Source organism: Saccopteryx bilineata, chromosome 3 (assembly GCF_036850765.1).
Source record: "Saccopteryx bilineata isolate mSacBil1 chromosome 3, mSacBil1_pri_phased_curated, whole genome shotgun sequence".
In the NCBI taxonomy this organism is placed as follows: domain Eukaryota; kingdom Metazoa; phylum Chordata; class Mammalia; order Chiroptera; family Emballonuridae; genus Saccopteryx; species Saccopteryx bilineata.
This window is the reverse complement of record NC_089492.1, coordinates 222,608,832-222,623,190: the sequence shown is the minus strand read 5'-3', so window position 1 is coordinate 222,623,190 and position 14,359 is coordinate 222,608,832. Positions and strand designations below refer to the sequence as shown.

Genomic DNA, 14,359 nt, shown 5'->3' with positions numbered 1-14,359 from the left:
CAGCACTGGAATAGGGAAAGTACATGATGACCCTGGAACACTTCGTTGTAATGGAAACTTAAAGAATGAGTTTGCACGGGGCTAAAAAGCTTTCTATGCAGAGAAAACAGCAGGAACAGAGACCAGAGGCATAGCCTTTCCTTCTCCAGTGTTCCCTTGCGTGGTGAAGGAATTAGTGTCTATTCGGCTGTGCAGGCCGGTAAGCTGGGACTCCTTTACACCTCCCTGGTCCTCACCTACTTTATGCTTTCCTCTCTTAAGTTTTGTCAGTTTAAACTTCTAAATATCTTTTAATTTCTTCAACTTTTCTCTATTCCTGCCAGCCCCACTGTAGTCTGAGTAACTTGTCTTTCCCTGGCCTACACAGATTCGCCTTCCCTTATCCTCTGCCTGCTCCTCTCCCCGCCGTCACTTTCTCCTCTCCACTCCACTGTCCGCGGTGCTGCCAAATGGTCTTGAGAAAAGAGAAATCTCCTCATCCATCTCCCCTCCACCACTGCCCCTCTAAAATACTGTGAAGATAAAATCCAAAATCATTACCACAGGCCGTAAACTCTGCAGCAGTTGTCCTTTCCTCCTTGTCTCGCCTCTGTGCTCTCTGTAGAGCGAGCTACAGCACAATTGCTGTGACTTTCTTTGACTCAACATCACTGTGTTCCATTCTGACCTTAAAGTCCTTGACGAGGCATTTCCTGTACCTGGATGCTTCCCTGAAGAATGCCCTCTGTGACGTCCAGTCTAGATTAGGACCTCCACCATAAGTTCTCACAATACCTTAACTGTGCTTATCACAGTTTGTAATTGTGTCTTTGCGAGATTATTTGTTGGTTTCCCCCACTAAACTCTAAGCACCTCGTTTACTCTGTAAGTCTGAGCGCCTCGTACAGCATGTTGCACGATACAGTATGCATGAATGAAGGGCAGAGCAAGAGGTTCATGATGTCGTGGAAAGGGCAGACCATGCCATTAACTCAATAACAAAGCAGAATGAACTTTGTGGATTCCATAATAAAAGCACAAAGGATGCCTAGAATAGAGTGCAGGGAGAGATTAATTTCACCTGATGGGATCAAGGAAGGAGTAGCTGTCATGTGACTTGCAGTTTCAGGGGTTGAGTTGTTTTCCTGTGTCTCTCTTCTTCCTCTCTGTTTGTCAGAGATATAATCTATCAATATTAAACACACCGAGCTGTTACAAAATATGAAGCCCTGGCTCAGACTTTATTTTAGCTCTATGTAGTAATAATTTCTGTTTTAACTCATAATTTAATGCAGGTGAAAAATCTCAATTTTTATGATGTTGTTCTGGATTTTATACTAATGGATTCCTTTGAAGATTTAGAAAACCCACCCACAGCTATACAGAATGTAGTAAATAATCGCTGGTTAAACTCCTCCTTCAAAGAAACCGTAAGTGGACCAGCATCTCCCATTAAGTTAAATTAAAAAAAAAGAAACTAAGTGGTGGTTTATCTTGCTCAGCCATGTAAATTTAATGGAAAATGGTCGGAACTGGGAAGATTAATAAGATTTCGTGCAAATTGCCTATAGAATGAATAGTGCGGACACTGAGCTCACCCTTTGACATTGGGATCAGATGTGTATAATATATAACATCTTCAGAGGGATTTCCTTCTTGGCTCTCTCTCAGCCCTAGCCTTCACCTAAAGTGCTGAGTATTTCCTTAGATCTAAAAACAAAACCAAAAACACTACCTCAGGCTTCATACTAGTTCTGGCCTAATAAAAAAATTGTTTATAACTGAAATGGCTCTATGACTAAACTGAAATATAACAGCTCTAGTCAAAAGACAATGTATATATTTTTAGAGAAAAATATGGGAATTCATGTTCTAAATTCTATTAAAAATTAAGGGAGAAACAAATAAGCATGTGTCCCTCTCTAAGAAAACAGGTTTAAACTATATTCTATACTTAGAATGTTTTCAGTTTTTTCATACTCAAATTTATATTTGACATTGTTTTTTTTGTTGGGCTTTTAGTGTGTACCTAAAAGTAGGTGGGATAGATAGATATTCATGATGAAGTTTGAATACCTTTAAAAAATGTTCCAGTGGGCTATTTCACAATTATTTTGCGAATTCCTGATATTAAATTTCAAAAGTTTTAATAAATCCGCTTTTACTTCAAAATATGTGTTAGCCATTAAAAAAGGTGCGTGTTATGTTCATTTCCATAACTAATTTGGTAAATTAACCTTGATCAAAGTTGGGTCATTCCACAGTAGGGTCAGATTTATTTGGGATCCATTTGAGTGTTTTGTCTGTCATTATAGTTGTATTTTTTAGTTCTTCATTTGGATAAACTATTAGCTTTTCCCACAGTTATTTCCAATAGTACTATTCTTGGGGGGAAAAGGCACTTTGCATTGTTATGCATAAAACACTCATTGTGTATGTGATTCTGTGTATACATATTTTTACTCTTTTCCTATAGGAACAGAATTTAAGAAGTCTGAGAGTTGTATTATAATTGCAAAGGTCATTGTTCCAGAGTTCAGCACTTTTTATCTCTAGAGACTTTGTATTTATTTTTAAAATTTATAAAAACAACACCCTTTCACAAATATTTACAAAAGATAGAAGGGACCTGGACTAATACTTATTAATAGTTAATGTTTTGAACATTTTAGACCCATCAACTTTGAGTCTCTAATACTCTTCTAAATGGAAAGTTTATATAGTTATAAATTTAAGTCTTGCTTTTTCCCCTCTACATATATTTAGGCTGTGGCTTCAAGTTGTTGGTCGGTGCTGAAACAGAAAAGGCAACAGATGAAGGTAAAATACCTGGGACTTCTTTGTTAAGGAATTTGAGGCTCCTGTCAAGAAAACAGCTGAGTCAGTTCTGCAGTGGAAATGGCAGGTCATAAGGACCATCCCTAAAGCTAGATAAGTGACTTATGCTACATAGTTGACTTCTCCTTTTTGGAATTCTTTCTCCTCCTTCCTTAACATCATGTAGAGTTCAGCATAGCAAGTATTGAGGCATGCCTGGGATTTCCATGAAGTGGGAGAGAGTTAGGGTTAGAGACAGCTCTTTTTTTTTAGTTTTTTAGTTTTTGTTTTTTTATTCAATGATGTTTAAGATTTTCAAAAATTGTTTAGTAGAGTGGTTTCCACTTCATGTAATTCAATTGGGAAATAATGATTTGATTCCAATAGCTGTTTTATTCAAATGAGAGACTCCATGAAAAAGTCTCAGAGTTTATATCCTGTTTCCATGTTGCACACTCTTCAGCCCGTCTCACCCACTACATACTGCTCTCACCGTCACTCCATGAGAAAGGGCGTGGTTCTGGAATGAGACTGCTTGGTTTCAAATACCACTCACTAGCCAGACCTCTAGTAAGCTGCTTAACCTTTCTATAACTTAGTTTCCTCATCTCTAAAAAAGAGTTTAGTATCTCCCTCATGGGTTTTTGAGAATTACATGCATAATACTTAGAACAGTGTTTGGCATAGTGCATTTTGCAAGTGTTGGTTATTGTATTATTTGCCCACCTACCTGTAGTATTTTATCATATCTGAATTTCCCAGTCCGATCCTTGTAACTGAAGTATTGCCAAGTGCAGTGTTTCCAAAGTACCATTCTTACAGTATCTTCAGAAGTTTCTTATTAAAAATAATTCTGGAGACCATATATTAGAATAATTCTTATTTTAAATAATCCCAGAGACCCAGGGCTTTAAACAAGTTCCCAAAATGATGAATATAAACTGTAATGTTTGAGAACCACTGGTTTAGGGCTAAGGAACAGACTTGTAGACGGGGTTAGATTCTCACATAGCCAGTGTGAGGAGGGGCAAGTTACAATCAGCTGACGTTGTTTTCCTGTTTGCAAAATGGAGTTAATGTCTGCTTCATAAGGCTGTCTTAAGGATGAAATGAGATAGCTTAATTTGAACATAAAATTAAGAGTAAACATTAAAAAGTTTAGTTTTTAATGGTAGTTTTCATAATTATATTATCATTATATCTAACTTTATTTTTTCTTAGCATGAATCTTGTGCCTTAGACTAGTCTTCGCCTCTTGAGGAACTACTTCCTGTGCCTGGAATGCCATACCCTATTCTCTGTACCTAAATAAATCTTACCTTCTGTTGAATTCAACTTAACAGTTTCTACTTGGTGATCAACAGTTCTTCCTTGGTGAAGCATATCTTCTACTTCAGCCCATGCTAACTTCTTACCTGTGAAAACTCCTAAGACAGAGTCTGTATGAGGTTTAGAATTTTATTTTATTTTCAGGGTTTTTTTGTTGTTTGTTTTTTTCTTTTCTTTTTTTTTGTATTTTTCTGAAGTTGGAAACGGGGAGGCAGTCAGACAGACTCCCGCATGCGCCCAACCGGGATCCACCCAGCATGCCCACCAAGGGGTGATGCTCTGCCCATCTGGGGCGTTGCTCTGTTGCAACCAGAGCCATTCTAGTGCCTGAGGCAGAGGCTATGGAGCCATACTCAGTGCCCGGGCCAACCTTGCTCCAATGGAGCCTTGGCTGCGGGAGAGGAAGAGAGAGAGAGAGAGGAAGGAGAGGGGGAGGAGTGGAGAAGCAGATGGGCACTTCTCCTGTGTGCCCTGGCCGGGAATCGAACCTGGGACTCCTGCACACCAGGCTGACACTCTACCACTGAGCCAACCGGCCAGGGCTGAGGTTTAGAATTTTAATGTATGTAGAATATCTTTTATACTAGAGTAATAATTTCAGTGCATCCCTGATAACTTTTTGGCCTTCACTAGCTAGCTGTGTGTGATTTAGGGCAGGTTATTTTATTCCTCTGAGGTATCACTTTTTACATATTAAAATGTTGGCATGACCTACTTTTTCAGGAACATTTTATTAAATTAAATAGAACCTAGCACATTATCTGAAATATAATGAGTACTCATTAAATGGTAATTCTCCTATATTTCTTTTTTCTTTTTTTTTGTGACAGAGACAGAGAGAGAGGGACAGACAGACAGGAAGGGAGAGAAATGAGAAGCATCAATCCTTTGATGCAGTTCCTTAGTTGTTCGTTGATTGCTTTCTCATATGTGCCTTGACCCCGGGGGCTACAGCCAAACTAGTGACCCCTTGCTCAAGCCAGCCACCTTGGGCTTAAGCCAGCGACCATGGGGTTATGTCTATGATCCCACGTTCAAGCCAGCAACCCCATGCTCATGGTGGTGAGCCCACTACTCTAAAACTGGATGAGCCTGCATTCAAGCCAACAACCTCAAGATTTTGAACCTGGATCCTCTGCATCCCAGGCCGATGCTTTATCCACTTGCCACCAGCTGATCAGGCTTGAGTAGAACTTTTTAAAAGTCAATACCATGGTGGTCTCCTTAATCCTAAAAATTATACTGCTAAGGAACACAATGCCATTCTTGTTTTTGCTTGGTTACAACACTGATATGATTGCTTTTTTTAAAAAAGTATTTTCATGAAGTGAAAATACCTTTAATAAATAACATTTTTCAGCATATTTGAAACTATTGGATAGGTTATGAAATCTACAGAAGACATTCTGTGACTGAAAGCTCCTTGTAAGTTCATTAACTTTCTTACTAGACTGGCTCATCACTGACCCCTGGTCTTCCCTCAAAAAGAGCTGGCCATATGATGGATGGCAATTTAAGTTTCTAAAGGGCAAACACATTCAAAAAGGTAAAAATAACTCAATTCTCCTTTACTTCCTAACAGATCCCGGATGGATTCTTTGCCCATTTTTATGCCATTTGTGAGCACATCAGCCCTGTCCTAGCCTGGGGTTTTTTGGGTCCTAGAAATTCTCTCTATGATATATGTTGCTTCTTCAAGGTATGTCTAGTCATTGAACCATTTCTTCTTCTTCTTTTTTTTAATCAAAGAGCCGATAAGGTATTATTCTCGTGTGTGTGTGTGTGTGTGTGTGTGTGTGTGTAAGAAAGTTATTTAAAGGTAAAGTTATGGAAGCCACCTAAATTCAGTGTTTAAGTGCCAGTAGATTATGTAGATTCGGTGCTTTACCCTGGAGTAGATGCAAGTCCATCACCTTATTCTTTCCTCTGCGATGGATGCATGTTCTTGGATGGAGTTTTGATGTTACTGTAGTCAATTTGTTCTTCATGACTGGATGCTTTGAAATTCATAAAATAAATAATATCCGTCTTTATTGCTCATGTGACAATTTAGAAATAATTCTGGTTCAAGGTAATATGAATGATGAAATCCCAATTATGAGAAATAATATGAGAGTTTAAAGTTGTAGTTGAATGTCAGTAATTTAAATTTGCCAAAACACAAGTGACATAGCTCACTGAAGAATTTTCTGCTTGGCAGAGTGTCAAGAAAAGTCACACTATTTTAGTAGCCTTGTGTTTAGGCTGAATCTCAAGGAGTAAATGTAACCAAGTATGAATTTGAAAGTTTTTGATGTTTGAAAGTTCAGATGTTTTACTATACCCTTCATTAAAAAAATAAAATTATGTTTATGTTCTGTTAATGTAGCATTTATATAAATGATTTAGGAAATGTTTATTTTCCTATCATTCAAAACTCACTATTTTTTGACTAGTTTACTTAACCTCCCAAATTTAAGGTAAGGTAGGGTATGTATAGTGGGGAAATTTTGGATAATGATAATTAATGAACAGTTTGACTCTGGCAAATCATACTTTGTCCTCCTTTTCTTATCTATAAAACGAGAGAGCTTGACAGGTTGATTGCTGGCAACTCTTCCAGTTACAAAATCCAGTGACTCTAAGAACTCTGCCTTCTTACTACTTCTTAGCATTTGATTTCTGTGGGATAGAAATGAAATATTTCTGTTTTTTACTCTTTGGAATTTTTTTATTTTCATGATGGCATAGCATCCTGAGACTTAATAGTTTGTAGTATACAATTGCTTAAAATGAGTTTCAGCACAAGTATTAACTTTTTTTCATTGATATGAGATCTGAAATTATTTTTATTTTGCATATATCTTAAATATTTTTCTGAGATCAGTCAAGTATTTTTATGTACAGAAAAATATACACTTAAAACAAATTATAATTATCGGAAGTAGTTTACTATTCTTTTTTCTTTCTTAATTTTTTTTATTAAGTGAGAGGTGAGGAGGCAGAGAGTCTGACTCCTGCATGCAGCCACTGGGATCCACCTAGCAGGCCCCCTACTGGGGGATGCTCTGCCCACCTGGGGCTGCTGCTCCATTGCTCAGCAACCGAGCTATTTTAGTGCCTGAGGTGAGGCCATGGAGCCATCCTCAGTGCCCAGGGCCAACTTGCTCAAACCATTTGAGCCATGGCTATAGGAGGGAGAGAGAGAGAGAAAGAGAGAGAGAGAGAGGAGACAGAAAGAGAGAGAAGGAGGAAGGGGAGGGGTGGAGAAGGAGATGGTTGCTTCTCCTGTGTGCTCTGACCAGGAATTGAACCCGGGACTTCCACACACCAGGCTGATGCTCTACCACTAAGCCAACTGGTCAGAGCCTAGTTTACTCTTCTTAAAATAGTACCAGTACTCATAGGAAACATTGAAAACTTCAGTTATTGGGAAAGGACTAATAATAACCCCTTACCTTTATACAGTGCTGTAGAGGTTACAGGTATTTTCTTTTTTAAAATTGAATTTATTGGGGTGACATTGGTTAATAAAATTATATGGGTTTTGCCCTAGCCAGATGGCCTGGTTGGTTAGAGTGTTGTCCAAAATGTGAAGGCTGTGGGTTTGATCCCTGGTTGGGGCACATACAGGAACAGATCAATGTTTCCGTTTCTTTCTATCTCTCTCTAAAGTCAATAAATTTAAAAAAGTTTTTTAAATTAAATGGTTTTCAGGTGTATGGTTTTATAATACATCATCTGTGTATTGTAGTGTGTGTTCCCCACCCCAAGTCAAACCTCCTTTCCTCACCACTTACCCCCCTTTACCTTCTTCTACCTCTCCTACCCCTACAGGTATTTTCTAGGGATGTTTTCAAATCATAACATCAGCCCTGAGTAGTAGTAAAAAAAAAAAAGAGAGAGAGAAAATGAGAGCACAGAGGTTTAATCACTTGTTCAATGTCCCTTTTCCAACGAGATAAGAAAGGAGCACTGGAATGCAGGCCTTCTGACTCCTAATTTAATGCATGTTACAACATTAGTAACTATTTAGATTTAACGTAATTTTGGTCTAATAAGTGCAAATTTGTTTTGTATTTATTTTCCAGAATCAGGTTCTTTTCTTTCTCAAAGACATCTTTGACTTCGAGAAAGTCCGCTATTCCTGCGTAGAGACTTTGGCTGAAGACCTCATGCAGTTACTCATTCGCCGCACTGAACTTTTACTGGCCTATCTTGGAGCTGATGCACTGAGGCACACGAGTAGTTGTATAAGTAGTCATGGTCCTGTTATGTCCAGTGGCCTAGTGGAAGCCAAAGTACAGTAGGGATCATAAAAAGAAGACAGTTTGAGTGTGCTGTGACATATGAACTGTTGGTTCTGTCACATATACTATACAGAGTTGGTGGATATGGACTCAGGGAGGGAAACAAAATCTAGTAAAGAAAGAGTGACCGTACTGTACTTACACAGAAGTTCTGTCATTGAATCCCTGTGTAGTGTATCCAAAGCAGCTTTTTACAGTCTTTAGGTAATAATTTAAGTTATGAAATGTTGCATATTTTTACAGAAATATTGCTTGAAATGAAGCCAGTACTTGGAGTTAATTGATTTGTCATCTCAAAACTGTCTGAAATGTCCAGTATTACTCTCAAAGGCTCCATTTTTATGCTTTGCACCTTGAAATTATACACTTTAGCTAAGATTTGTGAGACCCACACATACTGGAATATATTACTCCTAATGTCGACAAACTTAACTTTGCCTGAAAATGTATTTTTAATTGTAAAGTTATTTGTTTAATCAAGTTTAGATAGTAGTGGTATAATTATGACTGCTTACATTATTGCTTGTGTGTTTGCTTATGTATTTGAATTGAGGAAATTGTAATGGCTGAGTATTGTTATAGAACATTTAAATAAGTTGACATTGAGAAGTTTACAAGTTATAAGTTTATATTAGATTTACTGCAGTTGCCAAAATATATTACTGTTGGTCCTAGATGTTACAACAGACAAAAGAAATTTATTTTATCTTTTTATAGATTAAAGCCTTTTTTCTCTTAAATGAATATTGATTTAAAAGATAACATTTATTAATTATGATAGGCAATTAAAATTTTTTCTGTGTAGCTTTGAGACTATCTCCCAATATCTGAAGTTAATTAATCTTGGTAAAGTAAAATAATTTCTTCTTTCTCCTTCTACAAAACTGGTTGTTGGTTATTCTCAAAGAGAATTTAGCACATTTTCACATTCTGTGTTCAAATTTAAAAAATACTTATACCATAGTGAGGTTTTAAAGAAGGGGTTTTTTTCCCCTCATGAATCTAGAACAAAATGTATTTAATGGTATGGAAGTATGTTTCATGTCCTTTATGATAAATATATGAACAAGTGGGTTGTTCATATAAGTTCTTTAGAATATATTAGATACTTTCAGAGTTATACCAGTTTTGTGTTTAAATCATAAACCACTATTTGGAGTGGCTGACTCAGAATATCAGTAGATGGGATTTGTTGATTTTGTTTTTAAAGTGGGTAGGCTTTATTAATTTTAGGAGTGAGTTACCCAGAAGGATTTAAATATATTTTTTTAGAATGCATTTTTAGAGTAAAGTGCCTAATTTCTGATTAATGAATAGAAAATGGAAAGTTGGGGAAAAGCATAGTCTTTTAGGGTTTTAAATTTACATATGTGCCACATTTATGTAACAGTAGTTAGACAAAATATGAGATTCAGCATTTCATGCTGTTTTCATGTACTGTGTTACATACTGTAGTGTACAGGTTATAGCATTAAACAATATGAAATATTGTTCTAATGATTTTTGAGTAGCTCATTGACTTTTCTTATATATATTCTTAGTTTAAGAATTGGCTATTTATAATTCTATTATTAATGGAGGAGTATTTAGAGGTATCAAAGCTAGAATATTCCATTATGTAATGTTTTACTTTTCCATTTGTATCTTATATTTTTAGCTTCTTGTTGAGGTACCATTGACCTTGAACAATTCACATACATACAGACACATGTGTGCAAACACATTCCCACTGTCATATAGGCAAGACAGTATTTGCTTATATTAATTTTTCTGTTTGGGGAGGGACAAATTATTTAAGATGTGGTTTTATAAACAAAGCTCGCAGTAAACTTGATTTCTATTTGAGGGAGATATGGCTTGAAATCTATTTTGAGGAATTGCACTATTTAATAATGCTGCTTCTATATAAGGTAACTGAGGAATTTATTTCATCAGCTAAATGAATGGCTTTCCAGAAGGTGTTTTGTTTTTTTTTCTTTTATATTTTACCTTTAAAAAAAAGTTACCCATATATATTCAAGAGGTTGATTAGTTTTTGGTCGGTTTGGTAGCTACTACATATATACTTGAGTAAGATGCTTTCTTTGTGGCCTTTAACAAAAGAGTCAAGAATGACCAAATAGAATTTCAGGGTAGTAGGTATAGGAAAAACTTATCTATTGAAAGAGAAGAAACGACCTTTTAAAAGAAACATCTCTTAAAAATGTTTTTGACCACAGAAGAGTACTTAAGGCATATGTACCCATTTCATTTGCCTTGAAATTGGGTTAAACAGTTAATGTTTTAAATTTTTTTTAAAAAAAGATTTAAACTAGTTTAAAACCTTTTAGGATAAAACTCTGTTTAACATTTACTCATGATACTATTATCAGAAAATTCCCATTTTTTGAGTAACTTCTTGCCATGAGTCCTATTATATACTCCCTATGTAAATTATAAGGACCTTGAATTAATCTTGAGAAATGGTTTTTTTCCCCTCTTCTGTTTTCTGGAAGAAAAAAGATAAGTGTTCAGGTGATTTATACTTGGTAATTTTTTTTCCCATTTTGGTTTCTCTACATTTTTTTTTCAACTAAAAGGCTAGTTATTTTTATTTATTTTTATTTATTTATTTTTAGTTTAGTGAGAGGAGGGGAGGCAGAGAGACAGACTCCTGCATGTGTCCCGACTGGGATCCACCTGGCAAGCCCACCAGGGGGTGATGCTCTGCTCATCTAGGGCCCTTGCTCCATTGCAACCGGAGCCATTTTAGTACCTGAGGCTGAAGCCAAGGAGCCATTCTCAGTGCTCGGGGCCAACTCTCTCTAATTGAGCCTTGGCTGCAGGAGGGGAGGAGGGAAGGACGAGAAGGGCAGGAGTGGAGAAGCAGAGGGGCACTCCTTCTGTGTGTCCTGACTGGGAATCGAACCTGGGACATCCACATGCCAGGCTGGCCAAAGCTCTACCATGGAACCAACCGGCCAGGGCCAAGGCTAGTTATTTTTAAATGTCAAAATGAGATTATCTTTTTAAAAAGAAACCAATTTTTTCATATCATTATAGTCAACTTCGAAGAACTTTCTCTCATTAAGTAGTATTTTTTATTTACATCTACTTACTATGATTATATTAATTTGTTAAATTAACTGACTTTTAAAAAATATTTAAAACTTTTCTTGCCTTAAGATGTAACATTTTCTATTGAAATGATTACCTAAGGAATGATTATTTGCATTACAAAGGAATACTTTATCATTCCTTTAATCATATGAAATAGGAATGCCAAAGTAACATTTAATATACTTCCCCTGTGACCTTTCATAATCAGAAATTCTAATTGTGTTTGTAAATTAATCTGCTTTTATTTTAATGTGAACACATTAGGAAATTATTTGGAATATGCATTTTAAAGTGATTATATGATTTAGGCTGAATTAAAGATTTTGGTTATTTACTTGAATTAATCTAATTTAGAAATATCTCTATATGTGGGACTTAGGAATTTGTCTAATCTATGATTAATGGAAATAAGTGCATCCTTTTTTTTGTTCCCATGATTGTATCATGTTATTGTTTTGCTTAGTTTCAGAACAACCATGTATTAGCTTTATTTGGCTGACATCAGTAAATGTGTCTGTTTTCTAAATGTAAGGACTGCACTAATTTATGTAAAAGTGAAATACTATGTAGCAGGAAAAAGTAGCACTGGCTCTGTAGTCAAAATAAGCACTATAACATGGATGTATTTCTGCTACTGCCAAATAAAAATGTGATGGTATAGCCTGCTGATGTATTGACTGTTTTATTCAATGCTTATGTATTGCAAGGTCACCTTTGTCGCACTTTCAGTCTCCATAAGACCTCACATATACAGGCATAAGAGTACATAGACAACTGCGAAAGCATTGAAATTAAATGTAAAAATTTTGTTTATGTATTAACTGGTAGAAAAGACAGTTTCATGATGAGTGAAGTCAGTATACTGTCTTTTAATTAATAAAGTGTTTCAATTAATAATTGAACACAATAAAAAGGTACCCTATTGATGTACATGCATCCATCCTGTTCAGACTTCTCCCTTTGCCACCACTTCTTGGTTGGTATTCAGACACATTTAGTCGAGGACAGGGACGCTGCCTGGGGACCACTGTGGACACCAGATGCTGAGAGGGTTTACCTGGGTGAACAAATAGTACTCTTGATTTGGGACTTTTAATAATGAGGTTTATTTTAGGATAATTAAATATGTTTAAAACTATTAAATGTACTAAAGTATATAATTTAATAAGCAAACCAGGCAAATAGGAGTGGAATCTCTTCCTAGTTAGGACATAGGCTTGAGGATAGACTAGAAAACCAGATCAGCATCTCAGTCTCATCTTGTGTTTTCTCTGTCGTCCTTCACAGGCTGTAGCACTTACATGGACTTAACGTTTGGCAATTAAAACATCTCCCTGTGTGTTTAAAATACTTCTCAACAGGCATCTCAGTGTCCTATTACCCTGTTTGTAGGGCTTTGCTGGAACTCTGTGTAAGCTCACTCGGTTTGTCCACTGTCATTCTTGCTGTGCTCTTGACAGCTGTTTTTGATGTGGTGTTTCTTCCTCTACTCTGTGTTCTGGAAACTTTTCCTGCCACTTCTCCTTTCATCCCCTTCTCTCCTGACGCTACTGACGTGGTTGGTCAGGCCATGCAGCTCTTTTGCGGAGGTTCATGCTGTTTTTTTCTGCACCTGGACAGTGAAAAGCTTTAAGTAGCCATCATTTGGGCAGGAAAGGACTGATTTTGGTTCAGGGAAAAAAGTGAACTTTTCTTCTATGACACTTATTTTTTACGTAAAAACCACAACAAAGCAACTGGTACATCAAACACCACCTCAGTGTTTTGCTTCTAACTGTCTCTTATGTGTGTTGCAAAGCCTTTCACAATGTACGTTTATATATAGGAAATTCTGGAACTTTTATGTTTTGCTATGTTTGAAATAATACTTGATTATAAAGAAGCACTTTGACATTTGAAAGCACTGGGAATATATAGCTTCCAGAACTTTGCAAATTCTTTAGTAACACTGAGAGAATAGGTCCAGGGACTTTAAAGAGGACTGAATGCTTAATGTGATAGAAGATGAATAATTTTAAAAAATAGGTTAAAGCAGGTGTATTTATTATCTGTTGCTGCATAACAATTGTCCTAGATTTAGCAGTTTTACACAAATGTTATTTCGCATAGTTTCTGGGGGTTGGGAATCCAGGGGTGGCTGGTTTTGGTGCTTCTAGCTTAGGGTCTCTCCTGGGATTGCATTTATCTGAAGGTTTGACTAGGGCTGGAGGAATTGTTTCCAAGATTTGTGCACTCGCTTGGCCAGTGGTGGTGCAGTGGATAGAGAATCACCTGGGATGCTGAGGTCCCAGGTCCAGAACCCAGAGGTTGCCAGCTTGAGCACAAGCTCATCCGGCTTGAGCACAGGCTCACCAGCTTGAGCGTGAGGTTGCCAGCTTGAGTGTGGGATCATAGACGTGACCCCATGATCGCCGGCTTGAGGCCAAGGTCGCTTGCTTGAGCAAGAGGTCACTGGCTCTGCTGAAGCCCCCTGATGAAGGCACATATGAGAAGCAATCAATGAACAACTAAAAGTCATGCAACTACAAGTTGATGCTTATCTCTCTACCTGCCTGTCTCTCTCTCTCTGTCTCTTTTCCTCTCACTAAAAAAAAAAAAAAAAAAAAAAAAAGTTTGTGCACTTACATGGCTGTTGTCAGGGCACTTTAAGTCCTTGCCACATGAGCCTCTTAACAGTGTTGTCTGAGTATCTTTAAAACATGGTGGCTGGTTTTCCCCAGAGTGAATAACTCAAGAGATATCATGGCAAAAGCTGGAGTATCTTTTATAACCTGGAATTAGAAGTGTCATACCATTACTTGTGCCATATACTATTAGTCACACAGAACAACCCTGACACAGTGTTA

At 36.9% G+C, this 14,359-nt stretch overlaps 1 protein-coding gene across 2 annotated transcripts in view; it reads left to right on the top strand.

Moving 5' to 3' along the window:
• Nucleotides 1–12,176, top strand: part of MIGA1 (mitoguardin 1) — a 90,942-nt gene extending 78,766 nt beyond the window's left edge. For both annotated transcript variants that reach the window (XM_066268853.1, XM_066268852.1), the window contains 4 exons: nucleotides 1,275–1,409; nucleotides 2,746–2,799; nucleotides 5,708–5,824; nucleotides 8,196–12,176. In XM_066268853.1, the coding sequence (XP_066124950.1) occupies nucleotides 1,275–1,409; nucleotides 2,746–2,799; nucleotides 5,708–5,824; nucleotides 8,196–8,414 (525 nt within the window). In that variant the 3' untranslated portion in view covers nucleotides 8,415–12,176. The remainder of the gene's footprint in view (nucleotides 1–1,274; nucleotides 1,410–2,745; nucleotides 2,800–5,707; nucleotides 5,825–8,195) is intronic.
• The last annotated feature ends 2,183 nt before the right edge of the window (nucleotides 12,177–14,359 follow it).